The sequence below is a fragment of the Gordionus sp. m RMFG-2023 genome, unplaced genomic scaffold (assembly GCF_954871325.1).
Source record: "Gordionus sp. m RMFG-2023 unplaced genomic scaffold, tfGorSpeb1-WG-v2 contig_376, whole genome shotgun sequence".
Lineage (NCBI taxonomy): Eukaryota > Metazoa > Nematomorpha > Gordioida > Chordodea > Parachordodidae > Gordionus > Gordionus sp. m RMFG-2023.
This window is the reverse complement of record NW_027051110.1, coordinates 506-24570: the sequence shown is the minus strand read 5'-3', so window position 1 is coordinate 24570 and position 24065 is coordinate 506. Positions and strand designations below refer to the sequence as shown.

At 24.2% G+C, this 24065-nt stretch overlaps 2 protein-coding genes across 2 annotated transcripts; both read right to left on the bottom strand.

The window, feature by feature from the left end:
• Nucleotides 1-305: 305 nt before the first annotated feature.
• LOC135930736 (uncharacterized) lies at nucleotides 306-6362 on the bottom strand (the record flags this gene model as incomplete). The annotated part of the gene is made up of 5 exons (XM_065467528.1): nucleotides 6249-6362; nucleotides 2764-2778; nucleotides 792-1030; nucleotides 581-698; nucleotides 306-323 (listed from the first exon to the last, which is right to left on the bottom strand). Coding segments are annotated over exons 1-5 (448 nt in total), but the record flags the coding sequence as incomplete, so codon positions are not given.
• An 11053-nt stretch (nucleotides 6363-17415) lies between these two features.
• On the bottom strand, nucleotides 17416-23513 carry LOC135930737 (uncharacterized). The gene is made up of 8 exons (XM_065467529.1): nucleotides 23423-23513; nucleotides 22391-22405; nucleotides 21007-21027; nucleotides 20123-20361; nucleotides 19912-20029; nucleotides 19625-19654; nucleotides 17781-17947; nucleotides 17416-17556 (listed from the first exon to the last, which is right to left on the bottom strand). Exons 1-8 carry the CDS (start codon nucleotides 23478-23480, stop codon nucleotides 17416-17418), a joined length of 789 nt encoding a protein of 262 aa, XP_065323601.1. The 5' UTR covers nucleotides 23481-23513.
• Nucleotides 23514-24065: the final 552 nt, after the last annotated feature.

The window sequence follows — 24065 nt, the reverse complement described above, 5'->3', positions numbered from 1 at the left end:
CATTTTTTTTCTTATTTCTTTATTTAATAATAGATAAATCAGAAATTTTCTATTTATTTTTCTGATTTAAAGGGGTATTCAGATTTAACCGTCATTAATTTAAGGATATAATTCTGATTCCCTATCATTCTTGACTGGTTTTCTGTTCGTAATTTAAATTTATGAGAAAGCGAATGAATGTAATATCGATATTCAAATATTCAATTAGTTATATCGTGCTTTAGCAATATGAAAAAAAATATGATTTACTAAGTATAAAATAAATATATTTTTGAATAAATTTAATTGCCTACCAATTAAAAGACCTCTTGAAGATTTTCGATCTATAAATTGAATAAAATAAAATTTACATAATAATAATTTTTTTCTTTGAATTATATAATTTGAAATTCAATATAATTGTTAAAATGTATCTCTGAAATTTTTAAAAGAATATCTATTTCCTTTATTTTTTAAATTTCTCCTAATAAGTCATAGAGTTATTATAATTAAATGGGATTTTACAAACTAATGTACCCTAAAAACTATTCTTTTTCCCTTGAATTATATATTTAGACAAATGAATGTATAATAATATTACATTTCAATGTGTGTTTAGAAGAAGACTCATAAATTATAACATTCTCGAATTGAAAGAAAATTTCTATGAAGTATTCCAAGCTTTGATTCAAATTTGTCATTGTAAATTGGTAGTTTTCCTATTTTATTTGAAAGAGAAAAAAAAATAATAATTATCGTTTTATGAGAGATTCTTAGATATAAATATTATAAAAAAAATATAAAGTAAAAACCGTTCCATTTTTGTATTGGACAGACCCCTCTTGAATAACTTGGCTAAAATTTTTTCCATCCTCTAATATTCGCACTCTAATGATGAAACTATCTATTTTAAAGTTCGACGATTTGGGAGCTGAGAATTTTAACGTTACATTAAATTTGCCATTTCTATTATTTCCTACAAATTCAATATTTCTAAAACCATGCATTGAATATTTTTCCATTTTACAGCACGTACTACTAGGTTTGAATGCTATGTTTTTTTAAAGTAGACTATGTGTAAATTTGTTTTAAAATCAAAGGGTATAATATTTGGTAGTATTAATGGCTCGTTTTGACACGGTTTTTATAAAACGGCTAACTCAATACATAAGTGGCTTAGGCATCCATTTAAAAAATTAGGTCTATTGAGTTGGTTTTTTAAAAATCGGCTCAAATAGAGCAATATAATAACACTAATAAGGTATTTTAATCGCTATAATAAATATATAAAATAAATCTTATTTACAGTAATTATCAACATAAATTAGACTCATAAAATAAAATGTCAATTATTATTTAATATTTAATTTACTCATGATCTTTGGATTGGTCTCTAAATAAAATATTTTAAAATAAATAAAATAATCATCTTTCAATAATGACCAAAGAGGACTGAGAGTTTATTATGCTGCTTTGTATCTCAAATATATAATTAATTACAAATATTATCTTTCAAATAGGGGGCGATTCTTTTATTGCATTAAATAACATATTTAAAATATTTATTAAGTTTTATTCTATACAAGCCTTTAGCAAGCCACGTTTGTTAAGATTACAGCATTCTAAATAAATTTTAAGATTGTATATGAATTTACGAGCCTTTGCTTTGATGCAACACACAAATATAGGTCTTTTTATTTTTTATCATATCTCTGTCTAATATAATTTTATAAATTTGGTTTACGGTAAAGATAGAATATATACATCTATATATTCGTTAAAATTATAAATCTTAATATAAATTAATTTCGCCTTGAGATATAAATTTATATATTTAATCATATCATTACTATATATTTAAAATTTTTTATATATAATAAAAAAAATTCATATTTTTAACATCAGTTAATATTGTTTTAAATATATTACGATATCCAAATTTGTAAAATTTAAGAATTTTCCAACATAAGCTTGATAGATCACATATCAGTATTTTATTTTATTTTTCAAATTTTTATTTTACTGTTGTCGAATCATTTATGTATTTTATAAAATTTTAAAAACAAAATTTCTATTTATTCTCTATGCCACTTCACTACTAATTAAGAATAGATTATGATTAGTTTTTTTTTAAAAAAAAATTTAAAAAATATTCAATTTTAAGCTAATTATTTTATCAAAATTAAATCTTTTTAAAATTAAAATTTATTATTCTCTTTTGGCTTGAATATTTATACTATTCTTTATTTATTCAATGATTAGGTTATTTTTAGGTATTAGGGTTATCGAATCGAAAAACATAAACATATTTTTAATAGTTTATAAAATTTTAATAAAATTTTTAGTTTCGAAAAATTTTTTTTGCTGTAATAAATTATAATTTTTTTTGATTGTGTTTTAAATTTTAAAATTCTGGGTGACTTTCAAGTTGAGTATGAACCAAAAGCAAAATAAATTGAGCAAGACCAAAAATGGAAAGTAAAAGTAAAATAATAGGAGAAATTATTAATCTAATCAAAAATTTTAAAAGGGGTGGGGGTAATCCTTAACTAATTTAAGCAGATCTAGCACTACACTGCCTACTAAACAAAATTATTTAATCTGTATTAAATATGAGTTCGAATATAATAAAAATATAAGATGGCGATCTAGCTAAACCTCAACATATTTATCCATTGAGAATGAATTCAGATATTTAAAGAAAATATAAATCTTGTTTATCTTATATATAATAATAATAATATTGTAGTTGTTATAAAATATTTAGATTTTTTAAATATTTACTTGGAGTAGTTGTACCTATTTTTTTATTAAATATAAAATACGATTAATATAATTTATAACAAGAATAAAAGATTAAGAATTATTTGATAATTATATAAGAAATTTCATATAGCCACTAGAGGTAAAATTATAGTAATCCGATAGAGACAGATTTTAATTAAAATATTTTATTGTATCTAAGATAAGTTCTAGTAGTTTCTTTTCCAAATTGAAATATTAATAAACTAATTTTATATAAATATAAAAATATAATTATGATTAGTGTTGTACAAAAACCTCATAAAAATATTTAGGAAGATTTAAGCCTAAAACAATATTATCTAAGAGTCTCACAATTTGGTACATAGATTGTAGAAAGGTTTGCCTTCTTACAACGGACCATATAATTACGATAAAAAGTTATATCATAGTTTTATGTACATACATATCGTCTTATTAATAATTATTTATATATGTTCACAAGTTTTTTTAACTTTTAGTAGCTCGGCTAAGATTTTAATTTTTTTCAAAAAAAAAATCATTCTGTTTTATATGGTCTAACCATTAAAATTTTTGGTAAATAAAGAAAGAAAGAAAGAAAGAAAGAAAGAAAGAAAGAAAGAAAGAAAGAAAGAAAGAAAGAAAGAAAGAAAGAAAGAAGGAAGGAAGGAAGGAAGGAAGGAAGGAAGGAAGGAAGGAAGGAAGGAAGGAAGGAAGGAAGGAAGGAAGGAAGGAAGGAAGGAAGGAAGGAAGGAAGGAAGGAAGGAAGGAAGGAAGGAAGGAAGGAAGGAAGGAAGGAAGGAAGGAAGGAAGGAAGGAAGGAAGGAAGGAAGGAAGAAAGTTTGAGAAAAATAGAATGAAGGAAGAAATGAACTTGCTTTTTTAAAAACATCATAAAAATAACACAATTTAAAAAAAAATACAAATATAACAATGAAAAACCGTATACTAAACAAAAAAAGGCTAAAATAAGATGTCATAGTTCAAAAGCTGTTAGGTATTGAAAAATATTATTAATTAAAATATAAGAATTTAGAAATTAATGATGTTAATAAGAAAAATAATATATTTTTACTTACCATCAAATTGGCATAGAGTCAGAATCAATAAGGAAAAAGTCAATAGCAGTTTATTCATTTTTTTAATAAGCCAAAATTTTTTTAATACCAAATTGTATAATTTTTAATTAATAGTTTAGTAATGAATAACACTTTTAACTTATTTATAATTATATTTTTTTAATCTTTAAAAAATTAATAAAATTTATTTTTTAAATAAAATGTTTTGATGACTCGATTATATATTTTTTTAATTATTATTATTGCTTTAAACTTTTATTTATTTAAAGAGAAAGATAAAAAATTTTTTTTATTTGATTTCCAAGAAATTTGTTAACGTAAATGAGGAAAAAAATATGAATATTTACATAAGGAGAGAAAATTCTGGAAAATAAATTTATCTAAAGTTGGCTCTATTTTGATTGGATTAAATTTTGTACATTTTGTATAATTTTTAAGAAAATGATAAAAAAAAAATTATTAAATCTCTCTTGGACTTAATTAGAAAAATTGATTTTTGAATAACAAAACCCTGGAAAAATTTTACACTTGTTAAAAACATTATGTATATAATTTATTTCTATTTTAAATAAATTTAACTTTTGAACATGGCAAATATGATCTAATAATTTATTTTCCGACTAATGTATATTGTCGTATGAAGAATAGGAATCCATGGGGATATTCGGAACCTCTTGATTTTAAATCCTTTACCGAGGGCCATTTAAAAAATTTTTAAAATTCGATTTAAACGAAATGTATTCTAGAATGTATCGAGTATTTACACTATAAATTTCAGCCAATTTCAGTCATAGATATTTAGGTACTTTTTTAAAATTTATATGAAAAATCCATACAAAAATTAATAGAAATTAGAAGTAGTTTTATAGTTCATGACTCTGATTTATAGGGTAAATATTGTACACATGCTAGAATATATTTTCGGAAGGCCAAACTCTTGCTATCGCCATCTAACTCTCTAAGCTTCATTTCTTCCATTGAATAACCTTCCATTTTACAAGCTTCCTTTTTTTATCCCCTCTGCTTTCCCTTAAATTCTTTTTCTACCCTTTATTTATTTTACCTTTTTAAAAAATTAGTTATTTGCTAATACATTTTGACATCATATCATAACAGTAAATATTCAAATAAAGTAACCCATGACCGAATCGGATTTCAAAATTTTTTAAATAGCCCTTGGTAAGTGATTTAAAAATCCAAAGATTCCAAATCCCCATACGATATATATATGATTTAAAATTTCTCAGGTCGAAGTTTAATTCATATTTATTTTATGACCTAATTTTTAAAAATGCTATTTTAGGACTCTATCCTAGACTGTTAATATTATACTTAGTTTTTAGAAAATTATCTTATTCAAAACTTTCCTCAATAATTACAGGTTTAACATATATAAATATAAATTAATTTTATTACTAATGTTTTTTAATGATGGTTGTTATTATTTAAAATCACAATTGATGGATCTCAAAATTTGTACTTGTATTAATTATTAATTTATTTTTATTTCCAATATTTTAGAAAATAAATGTTTTGATTTTAATCTCTATTTTATTATCCAGATATTTTAAGCATTTAGGAAGGATCAAATAAAAATTAATTTTTATTATATTGAATAATGTTTAGTATTAATAATAATAATAATATATTCGGTCTATTTATAAATAATTTTATAAAACAAAATCCTCAGGTAGAAAAGTTGCTATTATTGGAAAAAAGATTACTTATTAATAAATAAAAAATTATATGGATAATAACAAGCTCTGTACGATTTAAGATTCTAATTCTATATGCTACTACGTTAAAGTGAAAAATAGATAACAAATTTTTTTAAACAATTTTATATTAATATTGATAAAACTAATTTATAATTTTATCATAAAATTGCACAATAGAGTAGTGTCTGTCTAATGAAAATTATTTTTCTTCTATTTTTAGACCTAACTTCTATTTTATTTAAAAAAAACTAATTATTTTTTTTTGAATAAGTCATTTTAATGTTATACCTGATTTGGATTTTTAATATATATTATTATGTCTCTGTTTGATTTAGATTTTAAAATATATTTTTTATTTCAGACAATTTTTGCATCCGTTTGGTTTTGGAAAAGGGTTGATAACATGAAACATCGGTATGATTATTGATATAATTTTAAATTTAATAAGTCTGATCGGGTTTATAAACTATTTTTAAAGTTCATTACTGATTTCTTTATAATAATATTACTATTAAAAGACCCAAGCCAGACAAAATATATCCGCTGTTTCTAAGTAAGGTTCAGGCTGGCCTGCTAGTCTGATAATTATAAACAGAAATGAATGCAGGTAATTTAAATTTTAAATATTTAAATAAAGTTTATATAATTTTAAAAGAATAATAAAAATATGCTATAAATTATTTATGACATAAAAAAAATATTTATTTACCATTGATTTGGAATATGATCAAAACCATTATGGAGAGAATCAATAGGAGTTTTATCATTTTTAGAGATTGAATTTTAAATAATTTTTTTTACCCCAATAAATATAATTAGTAAATAATTCAATTGATTCTTATAATAATTTTTTCTTCAAAATATCAAAAAATATTAAAATATTTTTGATGACTAATATTATTAATTTTATAATATTATTGCCTTTAACTCCAATTTATCTATAAAAAAAAATTTTTCATCAAATTTTTTGCTTGAGTTTCTAAGAAAATTATTAATAATAAATGGAAATAAAAAAAAAATATTTACATAAAAAAGAAAAATTTCGCAAATAAATTTTTTACCTAGAAATAATTTTTATAAACATTTTTATTTGGTACGTCATTTTAATAGAAGTAAATTTTAATTATTTTTTTTCCCCGGTTTCAATTTATCTCTTTTATTTAATTTTTTGAAAAATATATCGTTTCACCTCAGATATGGGGTGGGTCCCTATAAAGCTGCTCATTAGATAAACGGAACGATTGCGAAACCATTTGATAACAGATAAATCGAATTCATTGATCACCGTTTTTTTTCAACACAACTACCTCCCTTTTTTTATCTCTTGATCTGTCGGCAAAACGCAATTTTGAGGCGATTTACCCTAATCGTTGATACACATTGTCTTATCCTTTGCGCTAATATAACTAGTAAGTTTAAGCTAAAAAACCAATTGTCAAAGCATAAATTATAATTTTGATGCAACCCAAGTGCACAACCATGCGCAGAACTGAATTCCCACAAGTCCATATATCTGACATACCTACGGCTTGGAATTCTTCCCCATATATATTTCATAGTTATAAATAATACCATCATTTCCACATAATAAAAATTTTTTAAACCCTTATATTGTTTTATCTTAATTTGCCCCTTAAAATGAACAAATTGCTCAGACGCATAGATTTTCTCTTAAGTGTAATTTCTTTTAAAATATCTTAAGTGGTATTTTATGAAGAACATCATACCCTCCCAAAAGGATATGCTTTCGTGTTGTCTTTTAGGTAAAAACATGATTTTATGAACTCCCATCTTTTTAAATGACATAATATTAGCTACATTCGCGATTCTAGTATTAGCCGTCCAATATAAACGAGGTCTTGGCAGATTTATAATGCTCATGTAGAACAAAATTCCTATGAATTTTTCTAATTCATCTAACGATAAATTAAGGGGTCTGCTTTTATATTTTAATAATCCCAATTTGTTCTCATATCATGATTGAACATGAGTTTTCTTGGTGAAATGCCAGTCGTAATGTTTGGCATGTTTCTATATTTGAACAAAAATTTCTCCAAAGCGATATCTATGTCCATGTTATTTTGTTCCATGCACTTCTTCATATGTGATTTAAAGGTTCTTACCATCCTTTCAACTTGCCCGTTTGACTGTTGATGGTGAGCTGAAGTCTGAAAGTGATGTCTCTACAAAATATTTTGAATAGTTGACTTGTAAAGTTTGAGCCGTTATCAGATACTATTTGTTCTGGAATACCAAATAAGCTAATTGTTTTCATCAATTCTTTTTTGTAAATTCCTAGATTATTGATTTCACCGGAGTGATTATAGGAAACATACTGTACGCATCTACTATAAGCAACCAGTACTTGTTAAAAAATGGCCCAGCGTAGTCAATGTGTATTCTTTCGAATGGTTTCGTTAATGGGATTATCGGCCCAAATGTTACATGATTTACATTCTTTTACTTCGTTATCAATATCATTATTAATTCCAGGCCACCAAAGGTAATCCTTAGCTAAATATATGGTTTTGCCAGCACCCAAGTGTCCTTCGTGTAAATGTTGTAGTATTGATTTTCTTAAAACTTTAGGTATGATGATTTTATTTTCTTTAAATAGACAATTTCCCATAATACATAATTCAATCACCATATTGTTATATGTTTTATTTTTTATCGTGTCACCGTTTCTAATGTCGTTCATTATTTTCATTAATTCTCTGTCGTTAGAAGTTTCTTTTTCATTCATTTTAAAGTTAATTGGTACGTCCCATAAATCATTATTTTCTTTCATATCATCCATAATGTATATTTTCTGAAGATGTTAATGGCAATCTGGACAAACAATCTGGCACCGTGTTGTGTTTACCCGCTCTATGTAGTATTTCGAAAACGTAAGCTCCCATTGCAATATTCCACTTCTGCAACCTCATCGACATTGAATTTTCTATTAAACCTTTGGAAAATATATAAATCAACGGCTTGTGACCGGTGATGAGATTTAGTTCCGATAAGATATTCTTGAAATCTTTTCATCGCAAAAATAATCGTCAATGCTTCGCGTTCAATGTTAATGTAATTTCTTTTGGATTTAAGTAAGTATCTTGAGGCAAAAGCTATCGGCTTTTCTTTGCCATCCCCTTCAAAATAGCTCCCAAACCGCGTTTAGATGCATCTGCAGCTATACCTATATATAAATCATGATTGAAAAAGTTTAATGTGGGAGGTTGACTGATTAAAGTTTTTAATTTTTTATAACATTCTTGATGTTCGGTATCCCAAGACCATTTATCTTTGTTAATTATTTTGTATAGTGGATCTGCCAGATCCGCAAAACTGTTTAAAAATTTACGGTAATAGCTCGCCATGCCTAAGAAAGTAGATAATTCTTCTGAATTTTTTGGATCCGGCATATCAATATTTGCTTTTATTTTATCATCGTTGGGATGTGTGCCATGTTTGTCTATATCATATCCCAAAAACCGTATTTTATCTTGCATGAACAAACTTTTGTCGAAATTGGGGGTTAATCCATACTTGATGATTTTTTCGAAAACTTTTTTAATATTCTCCAAATGTATCTCATCGTTATCACCTGTAATTAACAAGTCGTCAATATAGAATATAACATCTTTTAAATCTCCAAAAACCTGTTCCATAGTCTGTTGGAATATGGCTGAAGACGTTTTCAGTCCGAACGGAAGTCTCGTGAATCTAAAGTATCTTTTATGCGTAAATATAGTTAGCAAATCTCTTGAGTCTTTGTGAATAGGAATTTACAGGAAGGCTTGTTTGAAATCAATCTTACTAAATTTTTTTCCTCCAGCTAACTTGGCACAAATCGTTAATTCTAGGTATGGGGTATTTGAAATCTTCAAGCGCTGGGTTAACTATGTCTTTGAAGTCGGCGCACAATCTGAGACTACCATTGTTAAAAACTGGTGTGAAAGGACTCCCCATCTAACGTCTTTTACCGGCTCGATGATTTTGTTTTCCAGCCAGGTATTTAATTCTTTAGTTAAATATCTACTCTAGAATAAGATACCCTTCTCGGTGGTATAATTTTTGGCTTAGCATTTGACTTTAGTCGTAACCTGACTTGTGTTTTTATAACAGGTTTATTATTTAATTTAGACTTACATTACAATTGGACATTAATTCCGCCAAATCGTTTTTATGATCCGTGTCTATTAAGCTATAAATCTTTCAAGTATGTTTTTAAAATGTTTCAACCAAGATCTTCCTAATAAAGGCATCTTGTTACTGTTTACTATCAATGCATCTAAAATTTTAGAACTTCCTTCGTATTCTATTCAGTCGTGTTGAGCCTATCACTTGTATGGTATTGCCGTCGTAACCAGATAACTGAATATTGGACTTCGTAATGTTTTTTATGCCCACTTTCTCAATCATATATTTTGGTAGAATTGTGAATTTCGTGCCCGTATCCACTTGTAGTGAAGTCAAGATGTTATTAATTTTAATGTTCACCATGTATGCGTCATCTTTAACATTTTATACTTTGTTCTACGTTATTTATATCAATATTTAACAAATGATAATCTTTCTTATCGATTGATATAATTTTGTCGTCTTCGATCTAATATTAGTTGGTTTTCGATCATAAACTTTCTTACCTTGTCTTGTTCCCTCCAAATGTTTTAGATCGGATTGTGTATTTTCTTTGATAACAATCTTATGTATAGATGTTTCGATGTCTGTTTCGTCTAATTCTTTGCCTGCCTTTATAATGTCATCTAAAATGAGTAAATCTATAATTCTGCATTTAATTTCAGAGCTTGATTGATTTTTCTAAAACCTTGTCGTAGCCGATAAAGTTGCAGTCCATATTGAGTTGACAAATACGGGTAACCCAATCAAAAAAATTTTCTCTCTCTTTTTGAACCGCTGCATTGAATTCGCTAATTTTTTTGTTTCAAATCTTGGAAGGCTGTAATAATCTAAGTTTGTTGATGAGTATCAACAATTTTGAAAATAAGTCAGCTGGTAAATTATAAAGTAAGGTCGTGGCATTGTCCTCATATGTGCTGTTATTATTTTTAAAAGTAAGTTCAATTTTGGTTTAATATGTATCGATGTTTCTTATATATTTAGGAAATTCGTATTTATACGATATAGTATCATTAAAAACATTAATTTTTTTTATCTTTCTTCATATTTAATTAATTGGGAAAAAAAATTTTACTTGTTTTTTTTTATATAATTTAATATTTATATTAAGAAATATGAAATTATATTTTAATAAAATTTTAATTTACAAAGAAATTTACAAAGATAGCTACTGCCACCATGTTAAGCTAGGCAAAAAAAATTAGAGGAAAAGCAAATTATATTTTAATTTATAATTTATTCTAAAAATATTTATTAACTGTCTAGTACAATAATTTTATAGGTTTATATAGTTTACAAAATTTATCAATTAATTTATGTCGAATTATTGAGTTAATTTTATAAAACGAGTCCGCGAGGTTAAAGTTAATATAATATAAAGAATAAAAAAAAATCAATCTTTTATTTAATAGATCGCGATTAGTTAATAGATATGGATCAATTTGGACATCACAACAGAAATATAAAAGTATTAAGAAGAGCTTCTAGTTAGAATATACAAAACACTAGCACATTAAATTGCACATACAAAAAATTAGTTTAGGCTAGATTTATATTAAAAAATTTCTCATGGAAACATAAAAATCTCAGATAAGAGTTTTTTTTTTCTAATGTAATATATCATCCTTGTTATTTGATAGCTTGCTTAAACCATTAAATATTTTTACATCTTCCTTAATAAATATTTTAAGACATTATACTTATAAGTTCTATTACTAATAAATTTTAATTTGTCATTAAATAATATTGTTGTTACCAAGTCTGGCCTTTTTCTTCCCATCTTCAGAAATCATAAATAAAAAGTGCAAATTTTATTAAGAATAAAGATGGTTACATAAATTTTATAAAAAAATATTAATCGTCAAACATAAGGTAAATTTTTGAAATAACATTGACAATATGTATTCATATGATCTTTACAAATAAATTTTTAACAATTTAAACAAATAAATGTTTACGTCCTTCACTTAATAATCATAACATCTTCCCTTTTTATGAACATACCCAATGTTGTTACGTAATAATCTACATATACCATCATTCTCAGATCTAAGGATCATATATATAGTTATCAGTTCAATTGCTAATAATTTTATAAATTTTTATATTCAATAAATTATTAGCTTTATAAACTAGTAGGGAATAAAAATGAATGGGCTGGGTTATTGACGGATAGAATTAATAATACATAAAGTATAGTGTTTTTATAAAACCTCTCGCTCGCCAGTATTTATAGATCTTTATTTTAATATTCAACAACATATATTTTGGGTTAGGTCTTATTGGGCGACCTTTGTAAAAATTCATAATATATCGGGCCAAGAAAAAGCTAAATTCCGGCTAGGCGGGTTAATTTAGTCATTTGTAAACTCCAAGTTTATATTTAGATGTAAGTTGTCCAAATTATAAAAAAAAATATAATAGACAAGTTGGGCATAATACTGGCCCGGTTAAAAATAATTATTGTTCATCATATATATTGGCATATAGATAGAACTAATGCGAAAAGAAATTGTTAGAAGTTTAGTATATATATATAAAAGAGGCAGGGTTATATGTTTGGGTCTAAAGACAAAAACTATTTCATTTTTTATGCTAATTGTTTCACATTTGGTGGTATGTATTTCTATTAAAGTATTAAATGCTGATGATCAAATTTTTTTAAAAAATTTCCATAGATTTTTGATCATTAAAATACATTAAGATATTTCAAATGAAGTTTATTGAGAAAGTTCAAAATTCTTTTATATAAAGTCTTTTATAAGTAAGTAAATCTTTTGTTATTTTATAATCTTTGATGAAGTTATATTTTTAAAAAGGATCATATTCAATATTGTCTATCTAGAACCATTTTTGCTCAAAATTTTGGGTTAATAAAATGTTCAAACGCTCATTTTTTTTATTAAACCACGGTTTCTATACACACTATCTTTTACAAATTTATTTAGTAGTTGTAGCTCCGCAGTCAACATAAAATGATAAAAAAGAATGTTTATGCCTATAATACATATATCTTAGCTACCTAATAAAAATATTTCAGGGATTATGGCCTATCTAGAATAATTCCTAAAGACACCAAAAGTAACTGACTACTCTTAAACTAATGATTAGGCTATCTAATAATACAATTAATAAAAAATAAAATTGATTGCTAAAGGCAAAACACCCTCTATGTATAATTTAAACTATATTAATAATTTTAAGTGATAGTTTCTAATTTAAATATATCTAAAAGTATTAAAACTTAGTGGTATCCATTTTGCCAAAATATTAATTTAAAATTACAAAATTGTATATAAATATCTGTTATTATATTTACATAAAAAATAATTCCTTTACTTATAAAAATAATCTCTTTTTATATATATAACGTAAATCAATTGTTTCCAATCACGTTATCTAATTAACAACATTTAATGTATTATTACAATCTCCTTTAACCTTATACAATAAAAATATGTTAAAACAAAAATACATGTTAACAATATACATATCTAAAAAAAACAAAAAGTCAAAAAATTTATAATTATAAAATCTAATCCCTTTTATACTTTTTTGAGACCAAGAAATCACTATAGTTCTACACGTGATATATAAAATCAGGTGACTATTTATAAATTTGATAAATATTAAACAATATAATTTTAAGATTTAAATAATTTTAAATAATAATATGACAATAATAAAATCTATAAGATCTATATAACATATCGATCGTTCTTGATGATATTCTTGATAATCCTCATTTCTAAGAATAATTTCTACACGTTATGATCTTTTTATTATAATGAAATTCGTTTATATGTAAAATTTTATATTAATCAATATAAATATATTTTTTTATAATTATTTTGATAGGTTATCGTTTTTATAATATTCTTTATTCTTATTATAACATTCATTTTTTCATTTTAAATTTATTAACAAATATTGAGATTTTTTAATTTTACCTTATATGAATTCCAAAAAATTAGACTGAAATGGCTTCATCTTTTTTATATGAAAAATTTATTTTTGCATGTCACATGTAGACCTGTTAGCCGCCGGTATTTTTATTCACTCCGGAAAAGCCGCCGATTTTTATTATGGCGGCGGCGTGGCGTGTGTGATTTTTAGAAAGCATATTAATTATATTTATATATTAAATTATTATTATTTTAATTTGAATATTAACATTAAATCTAATTTATAATTTGTTTCATCCCACCCCTTATTATTTTGTGTTTTTTAAATATCGTTTTAAAGTATTATTTAATATATAATAAAACTTTATTAGAAAGGTTAAACTAAATCAAATTTATAATTTGTTTCATTCCAGCTCTAATTATTTTGTTTTTAAATATCTTAAATATAAACTTAATATACAATTTATTAAATTAATTATGTAAAGCTTTAATTTGAAAGTTAAAACTATATTTAATTTATAATTTGTTTCATGCTAGCCCTAACTATTTTAATGTTTTTATATATTTTTCTAATGTTTATAATAACTATGAAATCTAATAAGGCGAAATTATGTTTTGATGTCTGCTTAGATTTAATGCCATTTGATTCTATAAACAATTAAGAAATGACAGACTTTCTAAAGGTTTAAAATTATATAAAATGATTATTAAAAAATAAATTGTTCAAAAATTAGAAATATAAGATAATTGATTCCTCGTCAGAATTGCCAAATAGGACAACCATTTGTCGGGATGCACTAGACGATGTTTATTTATCTATGAAGGCAAATGTTATAAATTTGATTGACTCTGAACCAAAATTTTGTTCTATCACTTTTGATTTGTGGACCGATCATTTCAAGCGTCGAAATTATATCACATTTAGTCTTCATCATTTAGATGAAAATTTTGATTTAAAATATTTTACCCTCAATTAGAAATGTGACTCAAAAGCATACTGGGGAAACAATATTATCTGAGATTGATAGTATTGAAGAGGAGTTCCATTTAAAAGCCAAAATAATACAAATGGTAACTGATGCTGGGGCCAATGTCAAAAGAAGCGTCAGATTAGAGGATTATGAGCATTATTTATACTTAGGGCATGGACTTCATTATTTGGTTACAGTTGTTGGCATAAAAAAGTTCAAGATTGATATTCTCATTAAAATAATTAGAGAAATTATTTCGGCCCTCAGATATTGAGTAGCTGATTTGGAATGTGAAATTGAGGCTGAACATGGTAAATATCTGCAGACAATTTATGAGACAGGTAATATCTTGAATATTGATGATTCTGATCAATATCTTACCATTTTAATATGTCTGATGAATCGGATAATAGAAATGACATTGCACCAACCAATCCAATTAATGCAAAAACTTTAAAAATAAATTGCCCTACCCGCTAGCATAGCATATTAATTATGCTAGGAAGTATTCGCATTGTAAACAAAATTCCTATAAATAATGTTCTAAATAAAATAGGAAAACAATCTTTAAAACTCTTTAATAATGAATAGGATATGATAGATGAGCTTTAAGTAAATCCATTCCAAAAGTCAGTGGAATTTCTTTCCTCCCAAAAAGGATCTACAATAAACTCAGGGTTATCATTTAGCAGTGAAATAGAAGCTCATATACACAATAAATCTGATTGCTCAGATATAATATGCTTAAAAGAAAATATAAAAAAAAGCTTGATCATAGGTTTCCGATCACTGAACTTCAAGTTATTTTATATTTTATTAATAAAATTATATTCAAACATTAGATATTAGCAACTCTACTTGATTAGGATTTCAAAATCCCAATATTGTTTCACAATATTTAAATTCAAATTCTACGAAATCATTGCAATTTCTAATACGATATTTAAAACTTTTAAAGCATAATAGAAATGCTCAGCGTGAAATTCAAGTCTAGGATGGTACATCATGCTCTTATATAGCGAAATTAGCTCGAAAACATTCCCTTTTAACGATTATAACAATATTACTAATCTTAAACAAGAATGCCATATTTTGCTCAGATAAAATATTATTTCAGAAGAGGATGCATTGCTCTTGGAAGAAAAAGCGACTGGAAATTCTTATGCATGCTAATTTAGCTAGGAAGGTTCTTTGCATACCTGCAACCAGTACACTCAGCAAAAGAATTTTTTCCATTGCTGGATTAATACTCAATGCTAAAAGGTTATGTCCTACAAATCTTGATAAAATACTGTTTATTCATGACAATTATAATTTTGCTAAATCTGAATTCTAACTTATTATATTTCATACTTCATATTTTGCCTGCATTCCAAATTTATTTTAATTATAATAAAAATCAATAGATTATTTCTTATATGTGTTGTTGATATGACTCTGATTGAGTAAAAATAAAAATACAATTCCTTAGTCTATTTCTGAGAAATGAGAAAATACATAAATTTAAATTGGAGTGAGACGGGAAATAATTTAAGATCAATTAAACTATGTTAGCAATGTGTTAGAAAAGATCGCCTACATAAATTATAAAAAAATGTAATACATTAATTTATAAATTAAATTCATTAAAAAAAATTTTTAAATAAATATTTTGCCGCCGCCGCCAAAAATTTATTAGACGGCGGCAAAATAGGCGCACCGCCGAACGCCGATAAAAAATTTTAAAAAACCGCCCCCGTTGATTGAGACATCGGCGCACAGGTCTAGTCATAGGTCCCATATTCAACTTTTTATAAACATAGAATTTTATCTCTTTGTCTCTTAAATAGCGTAGACTAAAGCCAATTCATCTTTTAGTTTGTTATTCCCATAATATCTTGTTGCTGTTTCCAATAAAATTATTTTCACCCCAAATAGAATTATATTAATTATTAGCAAATAATCTTCACTAGAATAAAGTGGAGAACCAGAGTGTTAAGAGTCTCGCCATATTTACTCCATATCTCATTATATTAAATGGTATTAGTAGATATATTATTATAACTTCTTATGATAATAATAATTCTATGATTCTCACAATCTTAAAAAAATATATATAATTTGAATACTGAGAAATAAAAAGATATTTTTTTTAATAAATAGTACGAGGTTAACTTACAATCCAAGTCATATATTATAAAAATTGAATTTGTTAATAAATCTATTTAAAAAGTACGCCGAATTCTTAAATATAATTAAATAATATAATATCTTAATATAAATAAATAAATTAATGTTTCTAATAAATAAATTTGGTTTAAGAATAGATATGGGGCCTTAGACACATTTTAAAAAATTTTGAATTATGAGATTTCAAACATTAAAATATTTTCTTTTTCAGACGTGAAAGTCTCCTCAAATTATAAATATTTCTATAAGATTTCATAATAATTCGCTTAAGTATAATATAAATTTTGAATCTTTTATTATTATTATAAAATTATTTTATAACATAATAAATTTTAATAAAGAGTTTTTAAAGCACCTTTAAAGCAAGAGGGTTAGCTCTGAATAATTACGATTTATTGAAATCAAAAAATATTTATATCCCAGCATAAAGCAAAGAAAAATACATTACAAAATAACCCAATTTTAATTTTTAACATAAGTATACATTATAATCACAATTTTTTGAAATAAAAAAATATTTATATCCCAGCATAAAGCAAAGGAAAATGCATTATAAAATAATCCAATTACAATTTTTAACATAAGTAAATAATATAATGACAATTTTTTTGAAATAAAATATTTATATCCCGGCATAAAGCAAAGAAAAATATATTATAAAAAGACTTCCATTATTTATACATTAAAATCATAATTTATTAATTTAAAAATATTCAGGAGAAGTTATGAAACGCGAATCTTTTCTGTAAAAATTTCTTTTCCCAGGGTCTTGTATTAACGATACTTCATATTCTAACTTTGGTTCCACATTAATAAATGTATGATTGTTTTTTCCTGATATTGGCTGTATATATATATTAAATAGATTAAATTAATCTGATGTATGAAATTGTTTCTCATTAAAAATTAAAAAAAAAATGATTAAGAATAGACCATGTGAGGCGCAATGTTAAAAGAGACCTTTAACCTTGAGGGTATTATTATTATTATTATACTTATTATACCTCTTAATCTATCTAGTTTCAAATCTTGTTACATTTTATAAATAAAAAAATCTTGTTTATTTACCTCAAACGTCATTATTTGTAAATAGTTTCTTGAGTGGGGATATTTGATCAAAAGTATGTATGACAAAATACCTTCAATATCCTTGAAAACATTATAGAATATTTGTATACCCAATTTGCCGTTCACTTTAACCATTTTCACACTATTTATCTTAAAAGGCAAATCATCTGTAAAGAGGTGCATATGTTTTTAAATATTAATTTAAAATAAAACTTTCAATAAAATTACATTACAATTGTAATAAGGTTATCACCGTCAGAGGTCAGGGAATTGCAAAATATTTTATTTTACTGTTCGGGAACTTATTTTAGCGAATTAAATAAATTTATTAATTTTTTTAAAAAAATAAAATATTTTTAAGGGTCTGGTGGTATAACTCATACATAATTAGATAACCAGCTGGACTAAAAAATTCTTTCAAAATTTTACAAGGGACCATTCTAGGTCAGTCTGTGCAAAACATATCTTTTAAATAATAAGAGCCGTGGCACAGAAAAATTGTAGCGTTTTATGAAAAAGCGCAAAACTCCATGAGGTGGAATCAAATTTACAACTAAATAAGATTTATGAGTTATGCACCTTTTTTATCTATATATTTCCAGATTATCAATATAATTTTAAAAATTTTAGGTTATATCCTAGCAGAATATAACCACCATTATTATTTCTATTTTCAAATTTAAGATGGATCTATATATTGGAATTAATCAGGCATATTGTAGTAACAAGGATATATCTTGTATTCCTTTTAATTTTTTTACAAAGAAAATCGAGAGCGTTTTTATTGCTTATCCTCAACAGAAAATATCATGTATTCTTTTTTAATTTTTTTATATTAAAATTAATTAAAAAGGGTAGCCTCAAAAGCAATTCTTATCCGCTTATAAATTTTTATCAACAGTAAATCTTATACGGACCATTTTAGATTTTTATAATTATTATTTATTCAATTTTTTTGGTCAGTAAATAATAAATCAAACTAGGTAGCCTCAACAACAAACCTTATACACTTATTTTTATCTTTCTTCATCAGTGAAATTCTATTTGATGCTTTTAATTTTTACCCAAAATTTTAGAGACATTTACACAAATAAAAAACAAAATCATCATCCACTAATTAAAGGCAACATCATCATTAATAACAGTATATTATATTTTATGCTTTCAATTTTTTTAACCTTATAAAAATTTTAAATTTACGACATATTTTGGGCTAAGAAAAGACAACATCTTTATCATCAAATAAAAGGAGGTCACGTGGTGATATAATTTTAAAAATACTTAAAAACAGACAAAATTTTTGATATTATAAATTTTATTACACTATTGTTTCTTTTTATATGGCTTCAAATGCTGTCTTAAAACCCTAAGTTGACAACTTAAATTATAAAAAAAAATTTATATTTCATATTTCATATTTGTTTCTTATTTCTCTTCTCTTCTATTCATTCCTTTTTTCTCTTCTTTGCTTCCCTATAATTTATCTCCCATCTACGATTTGGGTGCAAAAGCAGTTGACAAACGGGAGCTCTGATGTTAATGATTGGGAATCATTTTTTTTCTTATTTCTTTATTTAATAATAGATAAATCAGAAATTTTCTATTTATTTTTCTGATTTAAAGGGGTATTCAGATTTAACCGTCATTAATTTAAGGATATAATTCTGATTCCCTATCATTCTTGACTGGTTTTCTGTTCGTAATTTAAATTTATGAGAAAGCGAATGAATGTAATATCGATATTCAAATATTCAATTAGTTATATCGTGCTTTAGCAATATGAAAAAAAATATGATTTACTAAGTATAAAATAAATATATTTTTGAATAAATTTAATTGCCTACCAATTAAAAGACCTCTTGAAGATTTTCCATCTATAAATTGAATAAAATAAAATTTACATAATAATAATTTTTTTCTTTGAATTATATAATTTGAAATTCAATATAATTGTTAAAATGTATCTCTGAAATTTTTAAAAGAATATCTATTTCCTTTATTTTTTAAATTTCTCCTAATAAGTCATAGAGTTATTATAATTAAATGGGATTTTACAAACTAATGTACCCTAAAAACTATTCTTTTTCCCTTGAATTATATATTTAGACAAATGAATGTATAATAATATTACATTTCAATATGTGTTTAGAAGAAGACTGATAAATTATAACATTCTCGAATTGAAAGAAAATTTCTATGAAGTATTCCAAGCTTTGATTCAAATTTGTCATTGTAAATTGGTAGTTTTCCTATTTTATTTGAAAGAGAAAAAAAAATAATAATTATCGTTTTATGAGAGATTCTTAGATATAAATATTATAAAAAAAATATAAAGTAAAAACCGTTCCATTTTTGTATTGGACAGACCCCTCTTGAATAACTTGGCTAAAATTTTTTCCATCCTCTAATATTCGCACTCTAATGATGAAACTATCTATTTTAAAGTTCGACGATTTGGGAGCTGAGAATTTTAACGTTACATTAAATTTGCCATTTCTATTATTTCCTACAAATTCAATATTTCTAAAACCATGCATTGAATATTTTTCCATTTTACAGCACTTACTATTAGGTTTGAATGCTATGTTTTTTTAAAAGTAGACTATGTGTAAATTTGTTTTAAAATCAAAGGGTATAATATTTGGTAGTATTAATGGCTCGTTTTGACACGGTTTTTATAAAACGGCTAACTCAATACATAAGTGGCTTAGGCATCCATTTAAAAAATTAGGTCTATTGAGTTGGTTTTTTAAAAATCGGCTCAAATAGAGCAATATAATAACACTAATAAGGTATTTTAATCGCTATAATAAATATATAAAATAAATCTTATTTACAGTAATTATCAACATAAATTAGACTGATAAAATAAAATGTCAATTATTATTTAATATTTAATTTACTCATGATCTTTGGATAGGTCTCTAAATAAAATATTTTAAAATTAATAAAAAATTAACTTTCAATAATGACCATATAGGATTGAGTTATGCTGCTTTGTATCTCAAATAAATAATTAATTACAAATATTATCTTTCAAATAGGGGGCGATTCTTTTATTGCATTAAATAACATATTAAAAAATCTCTATCAAGTTTTATTTTATGCAAGTCGGTATTTTAATCGCTATATTAAATAATATAAATTAAATCTTATTTACAGTAATTATCAACATAAATTAGACTGATAAAATAAAATGTCAATTATTATTTAATATTTAATTTACTCATGATCTTTGGATTGGTCTCTAAATAAAATATTTTAAAATAAATAAAATAATCATCTTTCAATAATGACCAAAGAGGATTGAGAGTTTATTATGCTGCTTTGTTTCTCAAATAAATAATTAATTACAAATATTATCTTTCAAATAGAGGGCGATTCTTTTATTGCACTAAATAACATATTTAAAAAATGTCTATCAAGTTTTATTCTATACGAGTCTGTAGCAAACCAAGTTTGTTAACACTACAGTTCTAAACAAATTATAAGATTGTATATGAATTTACGAGCCTTTGCTTTGATGCAACACACAAATATAGGTCTTTTTATTTTTATCATATCTCTGTATTATACAATTTTATAAATTTGGTTTACGGTAAAAATAGAATATATACATCTATATATTTGTTAAAGTTATAAATCTTAATATAAATTAATTTCGTCTTGAGATATAAATTTATATATTTAATCATATCATTACTATATATTTGAAATTTTTTATATATAATAAAAAAAATTCATATTTTTAACATCAGTTAATATTGTTTTGAATATATTACGATATCCAAATTTGTAAAATTTATGAATTTTCCAACATAAGCTTGATAGATCACATATCAGTATTTTATTTTATTTTTCAAATTTTTATTTTACTGTTGTCGAATCATTTATGTATTTTATAAAATTTTAAAAACAAAATTTCTATTTATTCTCTATGCCACTTCACTACTAATTAAGAATAGATTATGATTAGTTTTTTTTTAAAAAAAAATTTAAAAAATATTCAATTTTAAGCTAATTATTTTATCAAAATTAAATCTTTTTTAAAATTAAAATTTATTAATCTCTTTTGGCTTGAATATTTATACTATTCTTTATTTATACAATGATTAGGTTATTTTTAGGTATTAGGTTTATTAAATCGAAAAACGAAAATAAGGTTTTTAATAAAATTTTTACTTTTTTTGGTGTAATAAATTATAATTTTTTTTGATTGTGTTTTAAATTTTAAAATTCTGGGTGACTTTCAAGTTGAGTATGAACCAAAAGCAAAATAAATTGAGCAAGACCAAAAATGGAAAGTAAAAGTAAAATATTAGGAGAAATTATTAATCTAATCAAAAATTTTAAAAGGGGTGGGGGTAATCCTTAACTAATTTAAGCAGATCTAGCACTACACTGCCTACTAAACAAAATTATTTAATCTGTATTAAATATGAGTTCGAATATAATAAAAATATAAGATGGCGATCTAGCTAAACCTCAACATATTTATCCATTGAGAATGAATTCAGATATTTAAAGAAAATATAAATCTTGTTTATCTTATATATAATAATAATAATATTGTAGTTGTTATCAAATATTTAGATTTTTTAAATATTTACTTGGAGTAGTTGTACCTATTTTTTTATTAAATATAAAATACGATTAATATAATTTATAACAAGAATAAAAGATTAAGAATTATTTGATAATTATATAAGAAATTTCATATAGCCACTAGAGAATTATAGTAATCCGATAGAGACAGATTTTAATTAAAATATTTTATTGTATCTAAGATAAGTTCTAGTAGTTTCTTTTCCAAATTGAATTAAACTAATTTTATATAAATATAAAAATATAATTATGATTAGTGTTGTACAAAAACCTCATAAAAATATTTAGGAAGATTTAAGCCTTAAACAATATTATCTAAGAGTCTCACAATTTGGTACATAGGTTGTAGAAAAGTTTGCCTTCTTACAACGGACCATATAATTACGATAAAAAGTTATATCATAGTTTTATGTACATACATATCGTCTTATTAATAATTATTTATATATTTTCACAAGTTTTTTTAAAGCTCGGCTAAGATTTAAAATTTTTTTTTAAAAAAAATCATTCTATTTTATATGGTCTAACCATTAAAATTTTTGGTAAATAAATAAAGAAAGAAAGAAAGAAAGAAAGAAAGGAAGGAAGGAAGGAAGGAAGGAAGGAAGGAAGGAAGGAAGGAAGGAAGGAAGGAAGGAAGGAAGGAAGGAAGGAAGGAAGGAAGGAAGGAAGGAAGGAAGGAAGGAAGGAAGGAAGGAAGGAAGGAAGGAAGGAAGGAAGGAAGGAAGGAAGGAAGGAAGGAAGGAAGGAAGGAAGGAAGGAAAGAAAGAAAGGAAAGAAAGAAAGAAAGAAAGAAAGAAAGAAAGAAAGAAAGAATGAAGGAAGAAAGGAACTTGCTTTTTTAAAAACATCATAAAAATAACACAATTAAAAAAAATACAAATATAACAATGAAAAACCTTATACTAAACAAAAAAAGGCTAAAATAAGATGTCATAGTTCAAAAGCTGTTAGGTATTGAAAAATATTATTAATTAAAATATAAGAATTTAGAAATTAATGATGTTAATAAGAAATATATATATATTTTTACTTACCATCAAATTGGCATAGAGTCAGAATCAATAAGGAAATAGTAAATAGCAGTTTATTCATTTTTTAAATAAGCCAAATTTTTTTTAATACCAAATTGTAAAATTATTAATTAATAGTTTAATAATGAATAACTTTTAACTTATTTATAATTATATTTTTTTAATCTTTAAAAATTAATAAAATTTATTTTTTAAATAAAATGTTTTGATGACTCGAATATATATTTTTATAATTATTATTGTTGCTTTAAACTTTTATTTATTTATAGAGAAAGATAAAAAAATTTTTTTGTTTGATTTCCAAGAAATTTGTTAACGTAAATGAGGAAAAAAATATGAATATTTACATAAGGAGAGAAAATTCTGGAAAATAAATTTATCTAAAGTTGGCTCTATTTTGATTGGATTAAATTTTGAACATTTTGTATAATTTTTAAGAAAATGATAAAAAAAAATTTATTAAATCTCTCTTGGACTTAATTAGAAAAATTGATTTTTGAATAACAAAACCCTGGAAAAATTTTACACGTGTTAAAAACATTATGTATATAATTTATTTCTATTTTAAATAAATTTAACTTTTGAACATGGCAAATATGATCTAATAATTTATTTTCCGACTAATTAGTATATTGTCGTATGGAGA